We start from the raw sequence: 27,990 nt of genomic DNA, 5'->3' as shown, positions 1-27,990 counted from the left end.
AACGTCACCCGTTAGCAAAAGTAAATCCTTTACTTTGTACAGCTTATCACACACATAATGAAATTTGACAGTTCAAAATTAGCATGCAATTTTCTTGAACAAAAAGTTGTCAGCCAGTGTAAAACGTAACCAAAACCAAGATGTAATGATTTACAAATTGCTACAAACCTCATATTTAATTGATTTTAGCATTTCAAAGCTATAAATACAAACATATAATTGGTTTCAAACATTATATTTTGGTGCAGGATTTACCCCTGTATTCTGTTTTTTATAACAGAGATGGCCACTCTTTATGTGTCCCCTCATCCCGATGATTTCCGGAGCCTTCTAGCTCTCATTGCTGCGGAGTTTTGCCCATCATCTTGTCTAAAGACCATCGCTGAGGACCCTCCTGCTTCTCTGAATGCCCGCTCCAGGCCAACCCTGGTGCTGGGTCCAGGGGAAGGTGGCTCCATCCTGAGTGGGGCCGCTGCTGTGTCCTGGTACCTGGCGTTAAAAGGGAAGCGAGCCGGTGTGGATGCTAAGCAGCAGAGCCAGGTGTGGCAGTGGCTCAGCTTCGCAGACAATGAACTCACCCCAGTGTCCTGTGCTGTGGTCTTCCCACTGATGGGAATGATGGTGGTGGATAAAAAAGTAAGCATCTGAATACGTAATTCTTGGACATGCGTGCGATTTACTGTTGAGATGCTCTATTCTTAAACGTCTTCTGTGCTCTCAGGCCCAGAAAAGTTCCCGTGCAGAGCTGATGCGTGTTCTCAAGGCTTTTGATCGGGCACTGGAACCTAGAACCTTCCTGGTTGGCGAGGGCGTCACTTTGGCTGACATGGCTGTAGCGACAGCTGTCCTCCTACCTTTTAGATATGTATGTTCCTCAATATGTATTCTTGTATTAACGGTTTATCTAAATGTCTGCTACTTATCTCCCGACTCGGCCGTGAATAGGCCGACCACGATCTGATTTTGTTTCGTTTCACTTTTTCTTTGAGGTGTTGGAGCCGTCAGACAGGAAGGTGTTGACCAACGTTACTCGGTGGTTCACAACCTGCGTTAATCAGCCAGAGTTCCTGAAGGTTCTGGGGACGACTGATCTTTGTGAGAAGATGGTGCCGGTTGCACCAAAGGAGAATGTTGCGGCTAATGGAAGTTCCGTTGATTCTACCGGTGTCGCCACGAATGGTGAGCGACGTCTCTGCCACAATTCTTATGTTAGTTTATTTATATATACGTTGTACATACACACAAACAATCCGATTTTCTTGATTCCTTGTCCAGGTCCACCAAAGACAGAAGCCCAGTTGAAGAAGGAAGCTAAGAAGAGGGAAAAGCTTGAAAAGTTCCAGCAGAAAAAGGAAATGGAGGCAAAGAAAATGAGTCAGGCACCAAATGAGGTAAGAACAGCAGTAAGAACATTTCAATTCTCAATAAAACTTATTCGATGCAACCTAAATATATGTGTATAGCAACTTTGTTAGATACCTCTCAATATTAGGTCTGTTTTTTTTTTGTCTCAGAAAAAGGCCAAGCCAGATAAGAAAGAGCTGGGAGTAATCACTTACAATGCTCCCACACTTCCTGGAGAAAAGAAAGGTAATTTCTGAATTTGTGTGTTTTCGCTTGTGCATATATGCTATAAAATGAGCTCATTCTCTTCTTGTTTCTCTGGTGTCAGATGTCACCAGCCCGCTGCCTGACTCCTACAGTCCTCAATATGTGGAGGCTGCCTGGTATTCCTGGTGGGAAAAGGAGGGATTCTTCAAGCCTGAATACGGAGTAAGGAAGAGCCCCGTCTCTCTTCTGTATCGCGGAGGACATTAGAAGATATTCAAGTTGCCTTTCTCTCACTACCTTATGCAGAGGAAAAGCATTTGTGATCAGAACCCTCGTGGCATCTTCATGATGTGCATCCCTCCCCCTAATGTGACTGGATCACTTCATCTGGGTCACGCCCTCACCAACGCCATTCAGGATACTCTGACCAGATGGTAACTACAGTTTAAAAAGCCTGAAATTCAAAATCAGTTTGAAAAAGCTGAGACTTTTTTGGTGTGTTTTGTGATTGCTTGCTTTCTGTTCATTTCACTCTCTTCATGCAATCTGTCAGACATGTGTTTGAGTATACACAACACGGCCCTCTTTCCATCGCAGGCACAGGATGCGAGGCGAGACCACCTTGTGGAACCCGGGCTGCGATCACGCTGGTATTGCCACCCAGGTGGTGGTGGAAAAAAAGCTGATGAGGGAGAGGGGCATGAGCCGCCATGATTTTGGAAGGGAAAAGTTCATTGAGGAAATCTGGAAATGGAAGAATGAGTAAGTGAAACAAGGAGTATCTGATAAGGCATTGAAATAAAGATGGAGTAATAAGATTGTCTGTTTGGGTTTTAGGAAGGGAGACCGCATCTATCATCAGCTGAGGAAACTAGGATCCTCACTGGACTGGGACCGAGCCTGCTTCACCATGGACCCTGTGAGTGTTCTGAAATTGTAAATCACATTTTTTAAAATATCCTGAAAATACTGTGTATACTCTTCTCATGTCTACACCCATGTCCTTGTCCAGAAACTTTCCTATGCCGTCCAAGAGGCCTTTATACGCATGCACGACGAAGGAGTGATCTACAGAAGCAAGAGGCTTGTCAATTGGTCCTGTACACTAAACTCTGCCATCTCTGACATAGAGGCGAGTATTTTATTCAAAAGTAACAGGATAAATCATATCGCAGCAGTTATGAAATGTTTCAGTTTGATTCCCTGCTTTTCAACTGCGTACTTCTTAAGAAAAAAAATCAAAAGTTCCAAAATAATCTTAAAAGAAAGGATACATATCAGAGATAAATTGATTCTACTCTGAAATTAGGGTATTTAAGAAAGGAAAAGTATCATTTGTATCAACTGATATCTAAATGAAATCTAATTTCTTGTGTCCTGATCTTCTGTTTGCTCTCCAGGTGGATAAGAAGGAGCTCGCTGGCAGGACTTTGCTGCCCGTGCCGGGCTACAAGGAGAAAGTGGAGTTTGGAGTGTTGGTGTCTTTCTCCTACAAGGTGGATGGATCGGGTATGCGAGCTCATCTAGAGCAGAGTATTTACAGTAGGACGCTGTCGGCCACGTCTCGGTGCTGTTCGTTACGCTTCTCCTCTTTCTGTTCCTCAGACGAGGAAGTGATTGTGGCAACGACTCGTGTTGAGACTATGCTGGGAGACACCGCTGTAGCCGTCCACCCTGCCGACTCCAGGTATCAGCACCTGAAAGGGAAAATGGTGCTGCATCCCTTCTGCGACCGCAAGATGCCCGTTGTCTTCGATGACTTTGTAGACACGAGCTTTGGAACAGGTTGGCATGGTTACAGGAAGAGACTATCTGCTTGGTGGTCTGAGATGTGCGGAGAAGTAATCACAGCCACTTTGCTTTCTGCTCTCTTCTCAGGTGCTGTCAAAATTACCCCAGCTCATGACCATAATGATTACGAGGTTGGAGTGAGACACAATCTGGCATTCATCAACATCTTGGATGAGAATGGCATGCTCATTAATGTGCCTCCTCCCTTCCTGGTAGCGTGTCTCATTATCTACCTTCCTCTCGCTGTGTGCGTGCATTCCCACTAAGACATTAAATGTCAGGCCTCTTCATCGTTTGCTCGGAGTATCAGCTTTATTACTTAATTGCCCCTCACCACCAAAAATACCTGGAGAATTGTATGGATACTTTTATTATGTGCAGTAAAAGATTGATCAGTCCAAAAAGATAATTGTAGTGAAGTTACGGCTCTAGATTTGAATCCTGCTTTTGTTGAAGATAGAAAAAAAACTGTATATCTCTGATCACGAAAATATATTTACACACTAACCCCTGCAAAATCTGCAGTAGAAAACACATGGCTTCTTATGTGTTGAAATGTTATGTTAACGTCAGCTGTTTCCATGCTGAACAAACATTTAAAACAACACTGTCATCTTCATCGCCGTCTTGTTGCATTTCAACCGCATTGACTCCGTCCTCCAGGGCATGAAACGCTTTGAGGCCAGGAAGGCCGTACTCCAAGCTCTCAAGGACAGAGGCCAGTTTAAAGAGATCAAAGACAACCCCATGGTGGTGCCAGTCTGCAGGTAGATTCATGGCCGTTGGTACACGAGTGCAACACGTGTTATTTGAGTTTTAGTTCTTTTGATTCCGCTTTGATCCTCTCTCTCCTCTCAGTCGCTCCAAGGACATCGTGGAGCCGCTGATGAAGCCACAGTGGTACGTGAAATGCGCAGAGATGGCCAAGCAGGCCGCAGATGCTGTCAGAAACGGAGCGCTGAAAATCATCCCCGACCACCACCTCAAGACGTGGTTCAACTGGCTGGACAATATCAGGTGTGGTTTTTCGTTTTAAACTTCAACATCCACATAAAGCATTGAGTTTACGCGACTCGAACGGACTTGACGCGGGATCTGAACATTTGGGTTTTACTTTGAGCTCTTCGTCTTGACAGAAGGTACAGTTTAAGCATCGCGATTGGTGGATTGAGGTTCCGAGGATACATTAGTATTATTTTCAGACGATCTCAACATGACAGAGCGAAAATGTCAGCAAATACTGGAGAATTATTTTTTTACGCTAAACAATCCAAAACCCCCGAAAATATTTAATTCACAATTACAAAAATTAAAGGAAAGCTGCAACTCATATTTTACAATCAGAAAATGCTTTGCAGTTTTGCCCCAGAAATGGTAAGATAACTAAATATCAAAAGGTTCTTGCCCCATAAATCTTCTGTTGTTCAAATGATGTATAATTTGACTTTTTGTTTTCAGCTGTAGAAATATATTATAGTTAAACAGTCCTAATTCGGATTCCATCCATCCATCCATCTTCCTTCCAGGGACTGGTGTATCTCCCGGCAGCTGTGGTGGGGTCACCGCATCCCTGCGTACTTCATCACTGTCAGCGACGCCTCCGTGAAACCAGGCGAGGTAAGATGACGACGTCACTGCTGTCTGGAGGCTTTTGTGTGGATAAATTAAAGTTGTTCTTGTCCATTATTCCTTTTACTGTAACTTTTATTCATTTACACTTTTATTTGTTTCATCCCTCCAGGACACAGACGGTCATTATTGGGTGAGTGGCAGATCGGAGGAGGAGGCCAGAGAGAAGGCGGCGACACGCTTCAATGTGCCTGGTGACAGAATCTCCCTCAAGCAGGGTGAGATTATTCAGTTCTCATTATCTCAGTTGTTGTCAGTGTTGTGTCATCAGTTTATTTTTAGCTTCAACAGCCTTTCACACAAAATTAAATTAAATTGAATTGACTCTTCCGGTCTAGTGTGCTAGTGTTTTTTTTGTATACACAAATGAGTGTGTGTTAATTACAGTATTTATCGCAAGTGAAGCTCTAATCTGTGACTGGTTAAATCATATAAAAACACGACAAGACTTTTGTCCTTGCGAAAAGAGACTTTATGGGCTTTACCAGGCTGTGAAGCCGAGGACACTTTGGAGAATCCGGTTATGAATGCGAGAGATCTTGGCATTAAAACGAACCATTCATTGTAACAATTGATTCCTTAGAAATAGTTCCATGCCACATTGAATGAGTTTGTGCTTATGCAGCAGCATTCTGTCCACGACGGTCCATTCGTACTGATTAGAGGTGATTTTGTTCATTTCTCAGATGCGGACGTTCTGGACACTTGGTTCTCGTCTGGCATTTTCCCGTTCTCCATCTTTGGATGGCCGAATGAGGTAAAGGAGCAAACCTGTCTGTCTTTACCTCATCTATGCCTCTCTAGATCAAGAGTGAAACAAGCCTCGAATAGTGTTTCTTTCTACCCGCTCTATAATGTGGTGGCTTCTGTTCAGACCCAGGACCTGGATGTGTTCTACCCCGGCACCCTGTTAGAGACGGGCCATGACATCCTGTTCTTCTGGGTCGCTCGTATGGTGATGATGGGCCTCATGTTGACCGGCAAGCTGCCGTTCAGAGAGGTGAGGCGAATGGAAACGGGGTGGGACGTCGTGCCTCATCAGCGGGACATGCCTAAAGAACAACAACGCTTTTTCCTGATGCAGGTTTATCTGCATGCAGTGGTGAGGGACGCCCACGGAAGGAAGATGAGCAAATCTCTGGGCAACGTTATTGATCCTCTGGATGTCATTTCAGGGATCTCCCTCGAGGTAAAAAGCCATTTAAGGTTGTACGTGATCATTGACCCCCCCCCAGAACCATATTCTTATGTAAGCTTTATTAAGTACCCCTTTCTGCTTCCAACAAGCTTTATTGAAGCCATCAATCTCTTCTGCAGCTGGAGGGAAACTGTTCCATCAGGTGGAGCAGACCTGCCCTCTAGAGGGCAATGATGTTCTAAATGATGGTGTAAACTGCGCTTAATTTTCCCACAAATGTCCTTTTTTGCCCACTTGATATTTTTTTCAAGCTGTCGAGAGGGGCTTCTAATTAATCTCAATATGAAATTAAATCACAGTGGAACGCATTAATTTGTTTTTCCAGAGCGGTGATTTATTCCCTGTCCCCCCCTTTATCCTGTAGGGTCTACATACACAATTAATGAACAGCAACTTGGATCCAGTGGAGGAGGAGAGGGCAAAGCAGGGGCAGAAGTCAGACTATCCAAATGGCATTCCAGAGTGTGGCTCAGACGCTCTCAGGTTCGCCCTGTGCGCCTACACCAGCCAAGGTCAACCATTATGTCCATTTTGTGTCGCTTTCTTTTTTGCGTCTCCACCGGCCCATTGAATTGACATTACAAACCTAAATATAGGGGGGGGGGGGGGGGGGGTCGATGGCCCCTACTATAATCACACACTAAAAGATCATGTATGCATCCATGGGTTTGTCTTGTAGGAAGAGATATCAACCTGGATGTCAATCGCATCCTGGGATACCGGTACTTCTGCAACAAACTGTGGAATGCTGTGAAGTTCGCCATGAAGACGCTGGGAGACAATTTCCTACCATCAGAGACTGCTCAGGTGAGAAAAGACGGACACCAATCATTGACAGTGATGTTACGCCGTCATGTTAAGCACGTTTTCCCTCTGCTCCATCCCGTCAGCTGCGCGGAGAGGAGAGCGTATCGGACAGGTGGATTCTGTCCCGACTGAGTGCTGCTGTTGGTCTCTGTGATGCTGGCTTTAAGACCTACGACTTCCCAGCAATCACAACCACTATCTACAACTTCTGGCTGTATGAGCTCTGTGACGTCTACCTGGTAAGGAACTTTGTGACCTTCAATGACCTTGGGTGTTTGAAATGATTTTACACAAGTAACGTCCGAAAAGTAATTGAGTTCATCGTTGGGATGAATTAAAAATGTTCCCTCCTTCCTTTTTTTGCCCTTCAGGAAAGTGTAAAGCCGGTGTTCAGTAAAGCAGAGGAAGACGGCAGCAGCAGCAGCCAGAGACAGGCCCTGGTGTGCAGACAGACCCTGTACACCTGTTTGGAAGTGGGACTGCGTCTTTTGTCTCCCGTGATGCCTTTTGTCACGGAGGAGCTCTACCAGAGGCTACCGCGGCGGAGGCCTCAGACGGATCCTCCCAGCATCTCGGTCACATCCTACCCAGACAGCGAGGAGGTGAGCAAGGACAGGGTGCCTGAGGACCGTCAAGCTCACCACCCTCCACTCATTTTTTTTTTTTGCATGTTCATATTATAAAATTGAAGTATTTCAGATTTTTAAAACCTTATAACGTAATTTCCTTCTTATAAAGTCTAAATCTGCTAGGAATTGTGTGCAGATGGCTCTGGCTCATCCTGCCATCCACGCACCCACCTTCAACTATGAATAGTTAATGCAAAGCACCTCCTGAACACTGCCGCATTGAAATGAGTCTGACGAATAACGTTTTTTCTCTTCTGTGACCTGTGGCAGCATTTATGGGGAAGAAACTGAATGTAAATTTGAAAAATAGAAATTACGGTGTTTGTGGATGAGATTGTTATAAAGAACTCAGATGTTCTGAATGTTCATGATAATGTGGATCTCTAAATTAGATGTGTATAATGTGACTTCAGTTCACGTCATACAGCATCTGCTTTATCTTTTACGCCTAATGTTCTTATTCTAGAATAGAATGTGTGAGATTTTTTTTGTGTGATGCGCTCTCTGTATCGACGGGCCTTGAGTGTTTCTGTGATTCCTGCAGTTCTGCTGGCACAGCGAGGAGGTTGACCGTGACATGGAGTTCGTAATGACTGTGGTCAAGACCATCCGGTCACTGAGGGCTGATTACAGCCTGACCAAGACCAGAGCTGACTGTAAGACAAAATGACACCGAAATCTGAAGTATCCTGTGAAGCAATTGATCAAGACCCACTGATCCTCATCTTCGTGACATTTACTGAAACAGTGGAGGACGCTAACTCTGCCAGATGAATGGAATAGGGCAGTTTTAATCTATCTTGCATAATTATTTCTGTTTTATTTCTTGACGTATTTGATAAGAATTTCACATGACTGATACAGATCAAACTATGGGTGTCAGATTAAATGCTAAAATATGTAAGAATTAAAAGTTAGCTTTGCATCAGCGAGCTGAAGTCCTAAAGAAGAATGACTGCATCATTGGTAATAATCCAGCAACTAAATTTAAGTGCCTGAGGAGAATTTAAACCTCGAGAGAATTTTGCTGATAATTTTTGAAGCATAATTTAAGTTTGTCCCAGGTGGCAGACAAAGTAGTTCCAAAAAGCGAGATGTGGTCGCTGTACTTTAATTACTTTCTCCACCAATGAATATATTGGCAACATCTCTTAGGATAATACCCGCATGGCTTTCTCTCAAGCAAGTAAATATAAACATGCTTGAATATCTCAAATGACTTGAATCATTTGATTTCTCTCCAAGGTTACCTCCAGTGTATTGACGCGGCGACATCGTCCTCGTTGCAGAAGTACAGTCTGCAAATTCAGACCTTGTCGTACTCTCAAGCCGTCATCCCTCTGACAGCCAACCAGCCCGTCCCAGAGGGCTGCGCTGTGGCCATCGCCTCCGACAGATGCACCGTCAACCTTATGCTCAAGGTGAAGTTCAAATTTGAGTTTCACTTTTGTTAGTCTCAACAAAAAAAGGAGGTTCTCCTTTTTTTCCCCTGACCTGAAGTAACAAGATCGAAAGTTAAATCTATTCTCGTCTTCTATCCCTCCTAGGGACTCATTGATGTAGAGAAGGAGGTGTCCAAGTTGATGGCAAAGAAATGTGATTTAGAGAAACAGATGGAAAAACTGAGAGAGAAGATGGCAAAGAGCGACTACAAGGAGAAGGTGCCAGCGAAGGTGCAGGAACAGGATGCTGAGAAGGTGTGCAAAAAAGATTCTGAGCATTTCTTGAGATGTGAGGGATGAATTCTTGGTAAATTTCCTTTTCTCCACAGCTTCGGCAGGGCCAGACCGAACTTGAAAAAGTGCAAGAAGCTACAGACAACTTCCGCAAAATGATGTAACTTTCCTCTTAACCTTATGCAACAAAGGATAATTCTATTTTCTTGGTTTTGTGTGGAAGGGACTCAATAAAGCTGCTGTACTAGACGGCTGTTCTTCACTGTACTGTTCTGTATCACTCTATTATGTCTATGAACAAACTAATTCAGTCTATTATGTTAAACATTTTATTCAGCATATTAGAACACAGCTTTGTGCATCAAATCAACATCCACAGAGGAAATCAACCTGAAAAGCTTTCACACTTAGGTGAGGAATTTTAATCTTTAAAAATGCAGCCAGACTCCATCAACATCTGTCGTTATTTCAATTACAGGGATGTTTCCTATTTTGAATCGCTTCTTTACAAACACGGCTAAACAGAACAATGTAGGAGTGAGTGATAGCTTTTGCGTTTCTTTTAGTCTGACTTAAATTGTGTAACATATTTTACAGGGTTTTTGTCAGGAAAGGGAACGTAGTAGACCAGATGCTACATTAAAAATATACACGACCACAAAACAGGCTCTGGGGAAGAAAAGAGGAACAAAAATCACAATGCATTCACACCATTAAAGGAATGGGCACTGACAACATGCCGTCCTGATGCTTGTTTCTTGTTATACATCCATCCGTCTCTACAGTTTCCAGGGTGAATGGAACTCGGTGGAAGGGAGAGGAGTGCAGTGTGTTGCTTCAAAATTTCGCATGTACTTCCGCGCCTTGGACAGGGAAAGAAAAAAAAAGATGGAGAATGAGAGATGTGGGAGGGCAATGAACAAATAGTGCAGAATTAGATTATATTAGCCTCGGTCTTTGGCCCAGTGCCATGCAGATCTCTCCCATCTGTCCAGGGCTTACACCGGAGGTGAATAAAGCCCCGATTCAGAAGGCATTAAGCAACGGGAGAAGAGCGTAGCATTTGCTGCAATTGATGGCACTTCTTCTTGTTGTTAAATGACTTCAATAAGCTGAGCGCACTGAAATGCATTACCTCAGTCAACCTGAGAGCACAGGTGAGCTGGTTACTATGGCGACTAGAGAGGGGTTCCTCAGCAGTAATGATGTCTGCATAGTGTGTTTTTTTTTTGTTTGGGGAGTGTGAGAGAAAAGGGAAGGCTTATTATATCAGGTTTATTATAGAGAAAGGAACTTGTTCCTCTTTAGATAACTCGCAGGAGACAAAGTGTCTCCTTCCATTTTAACAAGACATGAGAAACAACTGCACACGCTGAGATTGAGAGCCTTACCACGAAAAGAGCCAGCTGCCGCCTTCCTTCTAGCGTCATGTCATCTCCTGGTAACAGTAAGAGACCGTTGGGTGACAGCATACGAGGGTATTAATGTACCTAGACTAAAAACACTTACCGACACTCCACGGATACAGAACATCTCTGTCTGCCTGATACGACTGCAGCACAGATGCACACCAGTCATCATCCACCTCGTAGCTACTGTACATCGATGCTGCAGGACAGGAATTTCAAGTAGAAAATGCAGGCATTGAATATTTTTTTCTTCGTACTGCGCCAATTTATCACAATTTACAAAATAATTGTAAATGGTGTTAAAACAGGCACACAGACCTTCTTCCAAAGGATTGGAGGATCCCAGCCACTGCCTGACAACCATAATCCCTTCATCTGTCATTATCTTTGGGTACCTGAGCAGGAAGATAACATCAGCACAAATACACGGAGCATACTCAGCAACAAGATGTCTGAACATCATACCTGAACTGCAGCAGTTTGAGCAGGAGGTCGTTGCCTCTGTTAGACGCGACGTCCTCTGGACCCCTTTGATGCAACGTACAATGCAATATTATTTTATATACATGCTTGTCTGATAAAAGTACCATGTTTTAAACATATCTTTATAATTGCTATGTCTCCCTTCAATACGGCCGTGTAAAATCAACTGAGAAACCCCGTACTTCATGTGGGGGACTTACGCCGTGGTGATGATCTCATCTCTGGTTCTCCTGATCAGCAGGACTGGTCCTTGATATCTGGATGAAGAAAAAGAATTGTTGTGGTAAAAAAAAACATTTTTACCACAACATATGAAGTGATCATTCTGATAGCTGGCTCCCATACTCACTTGAGAAGCTGTTCAGCATTGTTGAGGTTCATATACTGCCTAACTGTGTGCTGTACCAGCGGTCCTAACAAAGAACAAAAGTGTTTCATTCGCTAAAGAAAGACTCGTTGATGCAAAATGTAGTTTCTGGCCTTTGGACTCACTCCAACTGTCAGGCATGACCTTGAGGGCCAGAGGCAGGAGGTCATCGAAGGAGGCGTCTAACACCACTGCCCGGATCTCTGGGTATGACATCGCCGCCCAAGTGGCTGTGAAAGTAAATGGAGATTAAGGAAAGATAAAATAAAGTTTGATATTGAGAGCATAGAACCCCCCCCCCCCCCCCCATGTGTGTGTACCTGTGAATCCTCCTATGGACCAGGCATACATCACAATGTTGCTGAGCTGGAAGCCGAGCTTGTGTATTGCAAACTGCATCACAACATCCATGGCGTTTGCCTCATTCTGAGGGAATGGCACTCCCTGGAAGAAAGACAAGTAAAACAGGCAGGAAGGAATCCGTATTCTCATTCCAGGTGCACTTCATTAAAAACACAGGAAAAAATATATAACATTTTTCCCCACTGTCAGCCATTCTAACAATAATATAATGCGTACATTATTCAACACAGCAGAAACAGCAACAGTTATATTATATATTAATGCTAATGTACGGATTAAAGGTTCATGTGACAGATCTCTTACTGTACTGCCTCCAAAGCCAGGGTGGTTCCAGCCCAGGACAGAGTAGCCCCCTGCAGCACACATCAACACAAGATTACAAGGAGAACAATAAAGAATGCACGCTGTCACACGAAACAATGCTATAATCATGATGGGAGGTCTCGTCTTTTGTGACGTTGAGGATTCCTCACCCTCTAGTGGAGTGTTCATGCAGCCCACCTCATAGAAACCTGCGTTCCCTTCACAGCAGATGACCTGTAGCACAATTCAGACGTTTTTAGACTCAAAAGCATTACGACCGAGAAAAGCCATTTTAATTGGACCAAGCCCAAAACAAAGCATTTACCAGGGTCTGGCCATTCTGCCCCCCGCCCCCCCGCTGATCCACGAACATGGTATCGATCTCATTACCATCACAAGACACGAGTTTGTTCCTCTTGCCATCAAACTAAAGACAAAATGGATCAAAGTTGACAGAGAGTAACGATCGGATAATGACTGGGGTTAAACAGAGGATGATGGTGTGCCCTTTACCTCCTCTATTAGCCTAGCCTGGCCCTGCTGGAGCATGGGCTTCATGGCTTTCTGAAGTAAACCGACAGAGCCAGGGTACAGCATCCTCCTCCCAAATGAATGAGCAATAAGAAAGCTGTAAAAAAAAATAGGCATGATTCTGATTAGAGTGTAACAGTATCGATAAATAAAAAAAGAAATACATATTTTAATGGAATATTTTAACCAAAACCCAAGAAACCAGCTGCAAATTAAACTACTAGGTAAACTGCCTGTACCTGATGACGTGGCATGGTAAAGTACGCACAGAGTGGAGGACGCTGTCTGCCGCCCCTCTTAATCTGGGCTCTGGTTTTAGTAGAGAAACACCAGCCTTGGATAGTTTCCTTTCTCACACAGAGTAAAAGGCTGACAGTCAAACAGATGAAGAGCATTTTGCTGTAAAATGGCCGCATTTATTCAGCGTACTTACGGACTGCTGACTTCCGTCCAGCTGAAATCTGAAGGCCAGTACGAGAAGTCAAAGTCATAGCATCTCACTTTTTTCTATGTGAAAAGAGCAAACAAAAAAACAAGATTTCTCTTCTATCAAAAAATACGTACCGATACAAAGAGCCTATCCTGTTCGGTATGTGCATCAAGTTGCTTCGACCTCACCTTGTTTGCTGCTGTGTGATTCTTCTTGGCGTCTCCAAGAATAGAGATGAACTGAAGATACTCAGGGTTTTTCCATCTCCCATACCCTTCGAGAGAAAAGGAAGATAGAAAGAAATTTAGATCAGATGGATGGACAGCACAGGAGACACCGACAACGTTTCACGGCGCATCCTGACGGGTGAATTTAGTTTGCTTTGCAGACGTAGACCCCGTTCAACCACCTCAGTGAAATGAAACCTCATTAGTATGCAGCATATTATTGAATTAGCCCTTATCTACCAACTCTGCAGCCTTACCTCTGAGACACGCCACTCCGAGAAGACACACCAGCACTGTTCCCAAGTACTGAGTAACTGGAACCAGCTTAGTGCTGCAGATGAAACCTAAAAATGTACAACAGAGATACAGATATTCACTTATGTACTTTATGAAACCACCGATACAAACATGCACAGTTTGACAACGACCCTACGACATTTTCATAAATCAATATTGGAAACTCAATTGTGTGGAAGAGCCTCTTTGTTTCCCCTCTCAAACCTACCTTTCCTGTATAAGAAGCAGAGGAGGAGAGGAGAACTGTAGTAAGACAGAGACCAGAGTGCTGAAGCCTGGAGGAGGGGAAACAGAAACTTGACTGGACAGAATCGACTAAATAATTTTCAGACGGAATTAGCAATCACACAACAATACAGACCCAGCCGAGGATGCTGTCCGTGTGTTTCTCCAGACTCCTGGGTTGGTAGTTCCATCCCTGCTAACAGCGACAAACCGATGCTGTTCATATCACGAATGCTGTAGCTAACGTTCTCAGGTAGCCGAGTCTAGCTAACTAGTAGCACGAAATGCAGCAATTTAAATCCGCAGGGTAACATACGTATATATTTCATATCACACGGGTACTCTAAAAGCCCACATACGTGCACACTCTTAATATAAATCGTTTAGCCTCTTTTATCGTGCCGGCAAAAATATTGTCCCACCTAGCATTAGCAAAACAAGGCGACGTTCTCGGAGAAAAGCATTTATTGAGGCCCAACTGTCGCCGTTTTTTGTCCCAATGATAAACGAACTGGACATGAAAACACAAGCCTGTAGAATCAGGCCAGGCGTTTCATTCATTTGTGAGCCGTCAAGCTCCGCTGCTGGGCAATGACAGCGGCGCGTCAAAAACAAACACCTGCTACAAGCTAGAGCAGCAGGAGCTAACACCTCAACCCGGAAGAAGCACCGTTCTGTGCTCGCAGTCCGGGCTCTCGAACACATACAAAGCATTGAACTCATACCCTCCTCCCCGCCCTGCCGTCGGACAGAGACTGGCTCGGTGGATGGTGAATCCGTTGCAAATGAGGCCCTAAAACACAGCGCAGCCACATCCAGCCAGCCATTCTTCCGCCAGGAAGACTACGGAAGCCTGCACTGACCACAAATCCCGAAAGCGAACTCGCGAACTCGCGAACGCTCTCTCTCTCTCTCCTTTAATAAAAACACATAAAACATTTAAAACAGTCATTTATTTAACCCATCTACACTAAAGTACAGACATTTATGTTTCCACATTTTTTTTTACATTAAATAAATAAAAAAAAAAGAAAAGAAAAAAATGAGTGAAAAGTGAAATCCATAAGGACATAAATGGCATGAAAATCAGTGAAAAAAAAACAATGAAGAAACATTTTGGATGTGGTATCTGGAAAAGTCCTTCTGCTTCTTTTATATGTGTAGCCCCAAATAAATACCTAAAAAAAATATCAGTTATAAACTCATAAAACCACTTATGCACAAGAGGATCATTTCCCTGAAGCACTGAAGTCTGTCTTCAAATCCCAACTCTGATATTCAGTCGTTGCTTTTGTTTACTCTGCTTCAGCTGGGAAAGGAATGAATATGACAGCTGGATGAGGATGAGACGCGAGTAAGTGATCAACTCTGACATTGTTCAAATCTGAACACAGAACACAAAGACAAACACACAAAAATCTTCCTCTCCCTCGTTTCTCTTTATTCTTCCTTGAAGACAAACGCAGACAGGACACACAACTACAGCGATACACATGCAAAGGAGCACCGCCTGTCAGCACATGGTGAGATATTATGCCACGGTGTCACAGTAATGTTCAGGCCAGCTTGATCGTTGCGTGTGAGAGGAATGTGAGGGGCGAGATGAGTGACAGCATGAGCACACACACACACACACACACAATATAAAAAACCACAAATGGGTGATGCAAGACTTTTTGCTTACCGCTCCAGCTCCTTATAGACATCATCCTCTCCTCTTGGCTTCAAATCCTGGCATAAAGGAGAACATGAATAAAGGAAGCCGAAAAGGACTGGGGTATTGAAGAGAATATAAAATGTTCCTGAGGCCAGATTTATGCCTCTCTGCACCTTGTGAAATGAGATTCATTTGTTAATACCACTAATGTAAAGGTGACAGCTGATGGGCAATAGGTTTATCTGAGAAAGAGAGCTGACAGAGTGGAATAGAGGACTGGAAGTGAGATGGAAGACATCATCTGCTCACAGCATAGAGAAGGACCAATAGAGGGAGTGAGAGTCTGTATGCGTTTGTGGACACGAGTATCACAACTCATGCGCCATGCCTCAGCGTGTGCTCAGGGGAAGAGGCAATAACTCACCATGTAGATTGAGCCCCCGAGAGGAGCCTGGTGGGAAGGGAGCCCAGAGAAAACAAGTTTAAGAAAGTGACAGGGAGGGAGCTATGATTGTAATCAAAGGAAAACAGAGGAAAAAGTACACAACTGAGACAAGACAGAAAAGGGGAAGGAGGGGGACAGAAATAAGACAAGAAATACCGGAGTTTAGGAGACAGCGGGGAGATGAGGACAAAATGAGGAGGCAAATTCGTCACAGGATATTTGAAAATGTCTGAATTCATCACCTGTCTGACACTCTCAGGATTCTCGTAGATGTTCTCTGCTTCACCCGAGTGGACAGACAGAGACTGCTCAATACCTGCAAGTGTTACAAAACACGGTGACACACCCACACACACACGCACACATGGAAGTGCACGGGAAGGGAGGAGGTACGGCAGATTAATTACAAAGAAGCCCCGAGGATGTCACGTCCTACATCACTCAGCGGCAGCCGTCAGGGGCCGAAGACGGACGTAACGGGGAAAGCTGTCAAATCAGAAAGCGCTGGAAGACTCACCGTGATCAGAAATGCGTTTCTGTTTCCATAGCAACACACAGACAGCCGCAGCAACCAGGGGCACCAGGAGTAATAAAGCAGAAAGAGAAGGGGAAAGGGAGTGTGTGGTCACACCGATCCTCTCTGCAAAAGGCAAAATGAAAGTGAGAGAGAATTAAAGCGTGAACCTTTCCATGAACAGTGATTGAAAACTTATACAGTTGTGAGGACGAGTAAGTTCTTGGATGTGCAGTGGAGCTATTCGTTGTTGCTCTCCATTTCCAAGCCAAGAGGGGGGCGAGCCGCGCTTCAGGTGAACACGACGGGCTGTGAATTTAAAGATATGTTGCAGTAGAGATCCTCTCATCATGTTACATGCATTTGCATCACGCCGCTGTCAGTCACAGACAACGTGTGCAGTGGAAGATGTCGGCGAAATCTCGGCTCTGTCAGGCAAAGTGAACGGTCTCTGATAACGCTGCAGACATCGATTTGACAGACCCTCAGCATCGACAGTAAACGCTGTCATTTTGAAATGTGGACAAGAAGAAAAGCGCTGGTATCAAAGGGAGCACATACTGTGAGACTGTAGCGAAAAAGAAAAACTCACAAATGCCTCTTCCATAGGGTGTAGTTTCACAAATTGCATCTGACAGTAGGCAAACTGACAAAAACAATATAAATAGCGGCCGTTCAATTTGAAATTTGACAGCACGGCTTCGGGAAACAGGTAATGAGGAAATGTAGGCATGATTATAACAAGCAATATACAAGCCAATCATTTGCTCGCCGCAGCCCCAGTCAGGTTCTGTGGGAAGGGCTCACGCCTTGCGATCAAACTTGTCAGGTTTGTTTGCATAATGATGATGACATCAGTCTTACAAAACAGAGCCACGGGGCGACAAGAGAAGCAAGAGGGAGGTACTTGTTTCCACAGAGACTGCTGTAATTTAATGTGCCTGAACAAGTGTTTTCCCGCTGGCTGCTTCACGGAGCAGAAAGCAATCAGATCTGTCAGACATCTTGGGTTTACAAAAAGGGAAAATCCCATTCCACAAAAAGTTCCCTAAGAACTATTACAAACTAATCATGGATGAAATCAGCAACATTCTTGCCAGGTGTTTCTGTGGCTAGGCTGTCAGTATTTCTTTTTTTTTTTTTTAAACCAAGTAGGTCACTTGAGAAACAGTTATTATTTAATGTGTCATGGAGTCTGGTTTCCTCACCTTCCGGCATCCCATTAACGCTCTAGAAACTTTTATTATTTGTAAAAGGATTGGCCCTTGTGCTCCACCTCCACCCTGGATTCACAGCTTTTAATTCACTTCATCATAATCAATCATTACGGGCAGTGTGAGGGATAATTGATCGGTGAGTATGTGTTGAGGTTGCTAATGGAATATTGTGGTGAGTGCTGACCCCATGACTGACCCGCTCTGTTCTCCGTGCCAGCTTTAACACATGATTTATGCTAATTGAGTGCAGCTTCTCTCATCTTCACTTTCTCTCTCTCTCTCTCTCTCTCTGTCCAACTTTGTCTCATCCTCTTCTGGCACACCTTTTCCTCTCCTATATTGATTCTTCCAGCAGTCAACCATAACCTTTTTCAGCTCAAGTGAGGCAAGAGGAACAATTAGAAAGTGCTATGGGTGATAGCAGGGAGACCAAAAACGTTCTCCCACTGGAACTATTCTACGAGATGCGGAACACAGTGACTCCTTCATTTTTGCATCCTCTTCAATGTGCCACACGTGAAAGGAATATTATCACATAGATCACATTAGATAACCCTGAATTACATTTCTTCTATCTATTTATTTTCTCTGAATTACAGAAATGTATAAGTGTCTCTAAAGCTGCTACTTATAATTCTTGAGTTCTTTATAAACTGTCACTTGTCACACTAGTAACTAGAAAAGCACTCAGAGAGCGCAGACCTCCGCCAAGCAGCTCACTCCCCTGAATCCCCTCCTAATTAGATTTACACCGTCCACATGGTGATCTGGATCATCATCAAACGGTTCTAAATTGTTCGTGGTATCTTTCTGCACCAACCATGAAAAGTAAAAGTGAATCAGAGTTGCTGTGTATTTTTTAACTGATTTAACTGATTTTTTTTTTTTTTTCTTTGCTAATTAAACTTCTCCAGTCGGGGAAATGTTGCTTAACCATTTCATCCTTCCCGTCTTAATCCCCGTCTCCTGCTTTATTTCCATGCCCATTACTCTTATGGCCTTACTATCAGCGTGCATCATGATGAGTTCTGGGCCCCTCAGCTCCTGTGATGTATTGATGTACGGGGAGTGAACCCATCTCCTTTGAGGGATCCATTCAGCTGTCACATCTTGCTGTGCTCCCCCCACAGCCACCAATACAATAAGCCTGAATAATTTAGTTTTTGTGGAGAGATGTCCTAAGGTCTTCTTATATCCGCATATCAGCTGGGTAAGTGCGATGAAAAAAGCGATAACCTTTATCTTTAGTTTTTATAGAAGTAGAAGCTCAGCAGAGTATTATTAGAACTGTGGTTCCACTGAAAATGATCTGCAAATGACAAAATATTGGTAACCTGCCACCTTTTGGGCTGCATTAAGCAACAGATGGCATTTGTCAGAAGCATTTTCTAATGGAATTCATGGAATTTCTTGCACAGTAAAATGCCTCACAGAACAAATATCCAAGAATCAATCCACATTCATGCTTCATTATCTCTGCTAACTTGACAGGAAGTTTGCTAGAGAAAAATCAGAAATCAGTTTTTTTTTAAAGACCAAGCCATCTCTCCCACCTTCATGCATAGTTACAGCATGCGTAGCCCCGACGGTCTGCCCATTTGCCAGCTGTAGGTTACAGGTGTAGTTCCCGGCTGTGTCAGATGTGATGGGAGTGGGCAGACTGGTGACGATGGTGCCGGGACCCTTGCTGTACTGGCGCAGCTTTCGGCTTTTATCCTGATAAGTCCAATGGGCCCTTCGGACCTGGGACCGTTCTTTGTACAAACACTCCAACTCCAACTTTGAGGGCGAGGGGCTGGTTTTAACTGAGGATGAAATGCAGAGCAGAGAATGGCAAATAAGAGGAATCCAAGGAATGCAGGAGGATAATAGGAAGGAAATGTTCAAAAGGGAAGAAACAAATGAAAAGACAACTGAGGAAAGATGAGCAGGTGAAAAACAGAGGCGTGATGGATGACAAAGTGGAGGACCGGGATGAGAAAGTGAGTTAAAGGGTATGTGTGAATATAGAAAAGGCCAAGGACAGCGAGAGACAGAGTTATGGAGCAAAGAGAAAGTGATATTAAAAAATAAGAACAATCCAGAGTGGGCTCAAAATAATATATATTCATTAAAGTGATTTGCTGCTAATGCATTGGTTGACTGTGACTGATGTTTAGTGTCTCATCAAACCGAAATGAGAATCCATCTGGGTGTAATCAAGCCCCACAGACCCCCCAAACACAACACAACACACATTTCAGCCTTGATTAGTTCAAACAGCGTGAGCCACCTACATCCCTAGCAGGGGGGCAGCAGGTATAAGCATACATAATTATACTTATAATGAGGTGAGGTAAAAAATATATGCTTCACATGACTGGTGTGTGGGCGCGTGTGTGTGTGTGCGTGCGTGACTGAAGGATGCAGATGTGCAAAGCTGGGTGACAACGGCGGTGACAGTGACGGATCGGCTGGTCATGTCTAGGCAGCTGTGATGGATGCCACTGGGGTTGTAATTATTAAAACCTTCCAAGGCTGCCATGACAGCGCATCTTATGCAACTGTGTGCATGTTGGATATTTGTGTGTGTGTGTGTGTGTGGGTGCAGATGGATTCTATTTGTTCCTGCCAAGCCTGCCCAAGACTGAGGAAAATAAAAATCTGCTTATTTATTTTTTTACCTTTAAATACATGAATAGAACAAATGAATCCTCAATAATAATAATAATTGTACATTGTAACAATGTCATGTTGGTTTAGCATCAAGGTACATTTTCAAACGTAGGAACTGTTTTTACCGACTTCTGATCTTTAGGCTGCCAGCATGCCAGGTGGTTGAAATAGCCTCAGGAGCCCCCGTCTCTCTCTCTCTCTGAATTCCACCCAAATATGTACTACAAAGCATGCGCCATTATTTGCATATGCAAACAGCATCATGCATCATCACCCTGTTATAGTTGCAGCGATTGTAGAACCTTTGATTTCTGATTCCCATGCACGCAAACAAACGCATATTTCCCTAAAGGTTGACAGATGCATATACCTCCAACCAATAATAGGGTGAATATAATATTCCTATGACTCATATGTTACGACCCTTGCTGTTATCAGATCTTTAAAAAAAACAATCCCAGCACGTTCCCAGTGCAGCATTGTCATTAACAAAAATGTCAACGTGATTCAGAATCCAGACTCTCTTCTGGATCATCACCGAAATGCAATCATCTGTTCCTGGTAACATTCCCAACATTTCCTGGAAATTTCGTCGTGATCCGTCCGTAACTTTTTGAGTTATGTTGCTAACAGACACACAAGCGGACGGCCAGATAAACGCCGGCAAAACCAGAACCTCCTTGGCGGAGGTAATGATTATATCAGAGGCCCATCTCCTCACTCTTTCCTATACCTTTCAGCACGCTGAGAAGAGTCCTCTGGCTGAAGGCGTAGTCATTGAGGAACACTTCACAGATGTAGAGCCCACCATCTTTCAACCCAGGCGTGAGACGAAAGGAGAAGCTCCCGGCCTCTGCGTTGTGGGGCGGGCCGGCGAGCTGGAATCTCCTGCTTTGCTTAGTCATCGTGAAGGAGCCCCTCCACCGGTCGTACTGGTACACCAGGCTCAAGTCGCTCTGGTTCCTGGCATCTGGGGGTCTCCAGTGCAGCAGGACATAGTCTCCCTGGACCCCATGGCAGGTCAGGAAGAAGGATGCGTGAGCCTCAGTGGCGGTGGAGATAATAGTGCCTGCAGAACAGGAGCGAGGAGGTATCCAAAGAGAAATCACAATGTTTAAAGACGAATATATGAAAACGTTAGAGCGCAAACAAACACCAACAGGGAGTCTTTGAAGGGAAACGTTGGATGGAGAAGGAGGTAAAGACAGAATAGAAAGCAAGGGAGTGCTGAAACAGAGATAGTGTGGAAATTCCTGCAACAATAGGGATTACGTCCTCATATGCGTCCTGCTCTGCCTGATTAGCAAACTGCTGACGCAGGACTTTCTCACTGCTCGTGTTACAAAGTCACTCACCGTGTGTTATATTGGTGAATGAGGCCACATTGTTAGCTGTGGAGAGAAGGGAGGCGAGATGAGGGGGTGTGGGTGGGAGGGGCAAAAAGTGAAATGAATAATATATAAATGTAGAGACCATAATATTCACAGGAGCACTGGATGAATTTTAGTGGAGGCCCACGGTAGACTTTTGAACTGTTCTATAAAAGTAAATACTTTGAAGAACTGTAGAGACAGGTTCCCTTGAATAAATAATGCCGCTGCTGGCGTTTCTGCCACTGATGCCCACTCAAACCATCAACAGAAGCAACAACAGATGCACCGCGTTCCGTTTTACCCTCTGACACCAGTCTCACCATCAACAGTCACGTCCACGTTGAAGGGAAAACAAGGGGTGCTGCTGTTCCCCGAGGGGTGAACCGTGCAGACGTAGACCCCGCTGTCACTGGTCTGGACCTGGGGCAGTTTGGTCACCACGCCCGTGTGTGGCCGCCTCTCGCTTTTCATGGACACTCCCCCAGGTGTTTCCCAGGTGATCTCGGCGACGGCAAAGTCGGGATTAACACGGCCAGTCAACCGCAGGGTGCTGTATTGCGAAACGGGTGCAGCGGGGTCAAGAGTGACTGCAGATGATGGATGATGCAAGAAATCAGGGATGGAGAAGATATTCAATTAAATTCAATTAGCAAAAGATCTATGCCATTACGCACAAAACAAAGACTGCCACTAGTTTTGTTATTAAATATTAAACGCAACTAGCAGCTGTAAGATAAATGGAGAGGGATAAAATATTTGTACTACTTCGTACTGATGAATCTATTTATGTATTTATTACCAGTGAGGACTGCTAAGAGGATAATCCATTCCTTCAGTTTTCGCCCTGCTTGGTCTATCAAGCATGAGTAGAGGCCGCCATCCTGCATTTTGGGTACAAAGGACAGAGAGAAAACTCCGGTGTCCTGGAAGTTCGGGTCAATCAGTTGCATGGATGACTTTGCGGCGTGACCGGAGAACGTCTTCCTGTGGTTGGCTGATAGAACCAGTTGCCATTTATCTGCACCAATTGACTTTGTCATCCAGTTCAAGGACACGGCGCCCCTCACTGTTGCATCAGTACAGACCAAGGTGGTAGATGTGCCCTCTCTGGCCACCACGACATCATGCCAGTCTGCACAGGAGAGGGCAGAGTGGAAGCGGAGAAATGATATGGCTGAATTTCTAAGACAGTACATTTAATCCTTTCCTCCACACTGAGCCACAAAGCTTACAACGTAAGCATCAAAATCTACGTTCTAATTTCTTTGTGAAAATGTATCCGGGGTTTTTTGCTCAAGTTCATACTGTATGTGGTTTCAGCAGTTGAAGCGTCTTAGTTCTTCTTTTTCTGTGCCAAATTCTCTCTTGTGACAGTGTTTGTTTGTTTGTGTTTTTGCTGACCAGCACTGGATGGATAGGAACAAAAATAACGCATTTTCTAGGCTACTAGAGGGACTGCAAAAATGATCATTAGATTTAATGAACACGGGCAAACACAGAAAATATATCGGCTGAAAATATATTTAAAACCCATTAAAAAAGGACAGTGGATACTGTCTAATAAGAAATGGATCTGTTTGCGTCCACTATGGACACTTTAAAATGCATTGACATGCATTCAAGTTTGTCTGGGCTGGATAATGAAAGATACAATTAGAATTGCACCAGATAAATGAGCAGGAGTCCCAAGAAATGACTAGATGTCCCTCATCTTCACCTCTTATGACATAGTTAAACTTCTCCAACTACAAACCCAAGGTGCTGAGAAACTTTCTGCCTAACTCATTCTTTACCTTCAAGGAAACAAGCTCGTTCATATTTGCACTTCAAAACCTAAAATTAGCCTGGAATGTAGGTTCCGTTATCAGCAAGATCAGTTTCAAGCACAGTGGGGGGGGAAAAAAATGGAATCATACCTGCGAAGCCAGTGTGAGAGGAAGATACCGAAACGGAATAAACGAGAATGAAGGTGAGGAAACCAGACTCCATGACACATTGAAAGGAAAAAAACATCACTCTCACTGCACCAGGTGTCTCTCCAACACCGTGACCTTTCTAAATGTGCTGCAAAACGTCCAGTGCTGTTCACTTTCCTGCACTAGTGTCCCATAGTGACATGTTAACAAGTAACAAGCCCAACAGGATGCATGTCCAACATTTGGATAATCAGCAGGAAAAGACTGTCATTGGCATCGCTTGAGTGTGTGTGTGTGTGTGTCTGAGGCTGATAAAATATACCAACATTACCATAACCCCATATTTAATGCACGCCTGTCTCACTGCACAGACTTCGAGGCAATTAGTTACAGAATTTTTAACCCTAACATTCATTTAGACAAAAGGAATAGGCATGCACTCGTGTGCAGCGCAATGCGTGCATGAAACAGGAACAACGATAAGAAGAGCAGAAAGCAAGGGTTTATGAGAGATGAAAAAGCAAGAAATAAAGACTTTGGGTTAGTGTGGGTGCCTGGCAGCCCCCAGGCTACATGTCTTTACATCCCATAAATGTCTTTAATTAAGCTAAAGGTATTATCAGCTCCTCTGAGCACTATTAGAGATTTTCCATAATTACCATTGGGTGAACGGGGGCGGTGAAGAGAGATAGCGAAAAGAAGGGATTGCGGCTATTGTGGGTGTCTAATGACTGCGAGAGAGAAAGGGATCGGAGAGGAGTGAAAGTGAGAAGTATGGAGGGAGAGATGTTCAAACAGAAGGAAAAACCCCATGACAGGAGCGTGAGAGTGTCGCAGGGGGACAAGTGCGATGTCAGAAAAGCCTGTCGCTGACACTGCGGGTAAATAATCATCTTAAGCCTTGGCTCTGTCTGATGAATCCAATGCCAATGAGCGAATATCCGTTAAATATGCACTTCGTTATCACCGCCACAGACCCCGGAGACCATGAAAGATGGAGGACGGGAGGAATGGCACTAAGAAGCGAAGGACAAGTGGACAAAGGAAATTGAATGAGACAGGAGGAGGGAGAGAGGAGGAATAAGGGGAAAAGACAGCGATGGCGCGTATGGGATGGCATGAAATTAGGAATGCACACGTAAAGTGAGAGTTGTGCTGGAAAGTGGAAAGTGTGAAGGTCAATTTGGTATGTTTATAAAAAAAATGGATGACTTTGGGGTGGAAAGCAATGAGATCCCCTATTTGGTGACTATTTTCTTTAAAGAGTCTTATTCCATTCCATGGATGCTTGTGATTTCAAAGAAGCAGAAGGGCATACGGATGGTCCCTGCACACTTCCTCCAAATGTGTTGCTGCTCAAATATTCAGCTATAGGGCCCAATAGAAAAACAAAGTGCCACTGGCATTTCAAACCCACGGTCCGGCTTTGTTTGCATGGCAGATCATCGCAGTGTGGATTAAATGGTGGCAAGCAGTATAAAGAACCATCCTGTCTCTTCCAAGAAGAAATCTTTAAAAAAAAAAAAAGGAGTATAACGTAACAGTGAAACTGTTAGTTTCTAGAGTGCAGAATGCTGTTTGACCTCTGATCAATATCAGCTTTGTCACTCACAGACTGGAGGAAACGTGAAAATGGAGCAGAACAGGAAGAAGCAAGCAGCGCCATTTAACGGCGGGACTTATGCAGATGTAATTACATTGGCTGTAAAACACTTGGGTGTAGGGATTAGACCTAAACCAGATAATGCTTTCGCTATGCCGGTATATGCACGCAGCACGCTGCTCCACAGAAAATAGGGCAAAAATGAATTGGAAGTTTTTTTTATTTATTTATTTGCAGAGAAATGAAAATCAATTTGAGTATGCAAATAGATCCACGACAAGCTGTTTCCTCTTGATTCGGTTGCGCTGACTGCGACTGGATTTGTATTTTTCTTTTTTTTTTGCCGTTCATTAATGAGTGTTTATCTTGTCTGCTGTTGGGGAGAAGCGGGCAGCAGAGGGCGTAAGGACCATCTGTTTGAACGCGCCCTGCGCCGCGCGTATATAATAAAGCAACTTGAGCCAAAGTGTCGCTTTTTCTGGAAATACCGTTTGATCGTGCGCGTTTCTGACACCGTTTTGTGCGGATCGGCGCACGGATCGGCGCTGCAGTAAAACAAATAATACTATATTATTAATATCATTTATTTATTTTACTGCGCATTTCTTTAGCGCAAGTTAAGTTTGGAAGGTGTTTATGCTTTTAGGGATTTCAACAGGTCGCTTATAGACCCCCCCCCCCCCCCCCCCCCCTTCCTGCCGTGATGGGGTTTTTTTTTTGTCTTTCTTCGGTGCTGTGACGCGCCTCTCGGAACTGATGACATCATCCAGTCACACTCACGCAGTCTGACAGACGCGTGCATGCGCGCTCGGCGGAACTAGTTGTTTGTGGAGCGCGAGCACGGCGGCAGCACTTCGTTTCATCCAAAGCGCACCAGCTGAGGGGAATATTCACCTGCGCGTCATCGGGACGAACTCCCGTCAATTCTAATAGTAGAAAGAAGACGCGGTTTGAGCGAAGGACGCGTCGGAAGCCTCGTCCTGTCCGGTAGACGCGCAAGTTTTTTTTTTCTCGCTTTGAATGAGTGAGATTTGTCACCGAAACTGACCCAAACCTGTTATTTTCGGACCAACTTGCCCCCCCCCCATCTGGTTTCACCCCCCCGCAAAAAACAGAGGACCATGGCGAACCATGACGCCGGAACGAGGCACGGATTCAGCATGCTTGGACTGCTGTGCGCGGTCGCGTCGGTACTTCTTCAACACGGTAAGAAATGTCACTTTTAAACGCAGAAATGTCCGCCTCGTTTGTGCAACATGGAATTGAGAGAATACAAAGTAACAACCTGTCAGAGCGCAGCGCGGAATGGGAAACCCCGCAGGTGGTTTCACCTTTACGCGCTGGTACTGACGAGCTTGAAAAAGCCAAACTGGGAATGTCTGCATAAATAAGCGCAAACTTATTAACTCCGAGTCGCTCTGCCTGTTACTCATCATTTATTTAGGAGTATTCGACATCTATGATCCGAGTTTCGGTCGGTGGCTCAACGCCATATTTCGTTGTCTAAGGTGTGGCTCCGTGGGGCAAGGTGTTTGTTATTTCCCTCAGGTGCGCGCGTCCGAGTCTCCGCTTCGGTCAGGCGACCAGCGCGTCACGCGTGGACGTCTTTCCACGCGTCGTCCTCCATTAGTTACACTTGTTGAGGAAAAATCAGGCTTTAACAGCTGAGCTGCGACTGTTTATCTGCTTTTAAAAAAACAACTTCCATAACACACTTTCTAGTTTTCCGTTTAGGCCGCCTCTCCCTCTGCAGTCGGTGAGATGTTGGTATTTGAAGCAAGCTGCTGCCCCCCCCCCCCCTCCTTTGGTAACCTGACCTTAGACAGGTTAATTATTCAGGTGTAGCCTGCGGACAGAGTCACGGTGAGCAGGTCCAAATAAAGAGTGAAAAATACTTCCGGCATGCGTTTAATCCATGAACACATGAACACATGAATCTGTGTCGCGAAACCAGTTCAACATTTCCTCTCCCTGACGGCAGGCGAGGCCGCCCAGCTATTTGTTCTGTGTTGTAACTGGGGCAAGAATGTAGAACCAGTTCTGGTACACACGCGCACGCACACGCACACACGCACGTATATGTATTGTCTAGATGTTTGTGGTCTTGCTATAATTGTTGCCCTGCGCTCATGTTCATGTGTCTGATTTATTTATGAAGTGGACCTTTTTTTGGGGGGTCCAATTTCATTTTACAGAACATGGATGTGCTTAAGGGATGGAGAAAACAAAAGCTTTTACATATTTATGAGCAGAACTGCTGTTTTAGTTTTTTCCTCACACTTTATTCCATTCCTTCAAATTATTTTGCAAAGCAAACCCCTGACCTCCTTTTTTTGGATGACAAAGACATGCCGCTTTAGATGCAGCTATGCATTTAAAACGTGTCACTCGTCTGACTCCCCCCCCCCCCCCCCCCACACACACACACACACACACACACATTTCTTCTGAAGCTGTGACAGCCACCACTTACCTCCACCTCCACCCTGACAGAAGGAATTTGATTCCCTGCAAAGTTTTCAGTTTAATATGGCCTAGCGGTAATCTGAAATTCAACTGTCTGACAGGATTTTAATTTATATTTAAGTGTGTGTGTGTGAAATGTAATAGAAGCTGCAGGTGGGTGGTCCAGTTTAAGATCTTATATTACAGTATAATAAGCCCCCCCTTGCCCCCACGTCAAGTTTGTGAAGG

At 44.4% G+C, this 27,990-nt stretch overlaps 4 protein-coding genes across 6 annotated transcripts in view; 2 read left to right on the top strand and 2 right to left on the bottom strand.

Moving 5' to 3' along the window:
* Positions 1–282: 282 nt before the first annotated feature.
* vars1 (valyl-tRNA synthetase 1) lies at positions 283–9,548 on the top strand. The gene is made up of 28 exons (XM_068754573.1): positions 283–636; positions 722–865; positions 990–1,179; positions 1,276–1,391; positions 1,515–1,590; positions 1,673–1,773; positions 1,858–1,985; positions 2,149–2,313; positions 2,389–2,470; positions 2,564–2,683; positions 2,952–3,060; positions 3,157–3,336; positions 3,430–3,554; positions 4,006–4,109; positions 4,201–4,359; positions 4,869–4,959; positions 5,084–5,189; positions 5,658–5,728; positions 5,846–5,971; positions 6,056–6,160; positions 6,534–6,681; positions 6,849–6,976; positions 7,060–7,215; positions 7,348–7,578; positions 8,150–8,261; positions 8,851–9,026; positions 9,153–9,302; positions 9,377–9,548. The coding sequence occupies exons 1-28, from the start codon at positions 283–285 to the stop codon at positions 9,443–9,445; spliced, it is 3,822 nt and encodes a 1,273-aa protein (XP_068610674.1). The 3' UTR covers positions 9,446–9,548.
* Positions 9,549–9,682: 134 nt separating this feature from the next.
* abhd16a (abhydrolase domain containing 16A, phospholipase) lies at positions 9,683–14,776 on the bottom strand. Of its 2 annotated transcripts, none has more exons than XM_068754592.1 (20): positions 14,642–14,776; positions 14,053–14,109; positions 13,900–13,966; positions 13,652–13,738; positions 13,356–13,441; positions 13,171–13,244; positions 12,977–13,084; positions 12,720–12,834; positions 12,532–12,633; positions 12,377–12,440; positions 12,207–12,256; positions 11,861–11,984; positions 11,666–11,770; positions 11,523–11,586; positions 11,374–11,430; positions 11,156–11,218; positions 11,009–11,085; positions 10,791–10,889; positions 10,673–10,719; positions 9,683–10,144 (listed from the first exon to the last, which is right to left on the bottom strand). In XM_068754592.1, exons 1-20 carry the CDS (start codon positions 14,741–14,743, stop codon positions 10,061–10,063), a joined length of 1,632 nt encoding a protein of 543 aa, XP_068610693.1. In that variant the 5' UTR covers positions 14,744–14,776; the 3' UTR covers positions 9,683–10,060. The 2 variants fall into 2 exon arrangements, with proteins under 2 accessions (XP_068610693.1, XP_068610685.1); XM_068754584.1 differs by having other exon boundaries at positions 14,053–14,112; positions 14,642–14,743.
* Positions 14,777–15,596: 820 nt separating this feature from the next.
* On the bottom strand, positions 15,597–23,766 carry g6fl (g6f-like). Its single transcript, XM_068757786.1, has 10 exons — positions 23,694–23,766; positions 22,577–22,909; positions 22,098–22,364; positions 21,760–21,795; positions 21,138–21,473; positions 19,314–19,554; positions 16,536–16,672; positions 16,261–16,334; positions 15,998–16,024; positions 15,597–15,647 (listed from the first exon to the last, which is right to left on the bottom strand). Exons 1-10 carry the CDS (start codon positions 23,764–23,766, stop codon positions 15,597–15,599), a joined length of 1,575 nt encoding a protein of 524 aa, XP_068613887.1.
* Positions 23,767–26,123: 2,357 nt separating this feature from the next.
* The window catches only part of si:ch73-22o12.1 (nectin-2), a 36,849-nt gene continuing 34,982 nt past the window's right edge, over positions 26,124–27,990 (top strand). Inside the window, exons 1-2 of one of the 2 annotated variants that reach the window (XM_068760283.1) lie at positions 26,124–26,283; positions 26,412–26,502. In XM_068760283.1, the coding sequence (XP_068616384.1) occupies positions 26,418–26,502 (85 nt within the window). In that variant the 5' untranslated portion in view covers positions 26,124–26,283; positions 26,412–26,417. Of the gene's footprint in view, positions 26,503–27,990 lie in introns of both variants that reach the window. The other variant, XM_068760284.1, reaches the window with a different exon arrangement.

The sequence above is a fragment of the Brachionichthys hirsutus genome, chromosome 3 (genome assembly GCF_040956055.1).
Source record: "Brachionichthys hirsutus isolate HB-005 chromosome 3, CSIRO-AGI_Bhir_v1, whole genome shotgun sequence".
NCBI lineage: Eukaryota > Metazoa > Chordata > Actinopteri > Lophiiformes > Brachionichthyidae > Brachionichthys > Brachionichthys hirsutus.
Note: the sequence above shows the minus strand (reverse complement) of the source record. Positions and strands in the feature narration are given on the sequence as shown.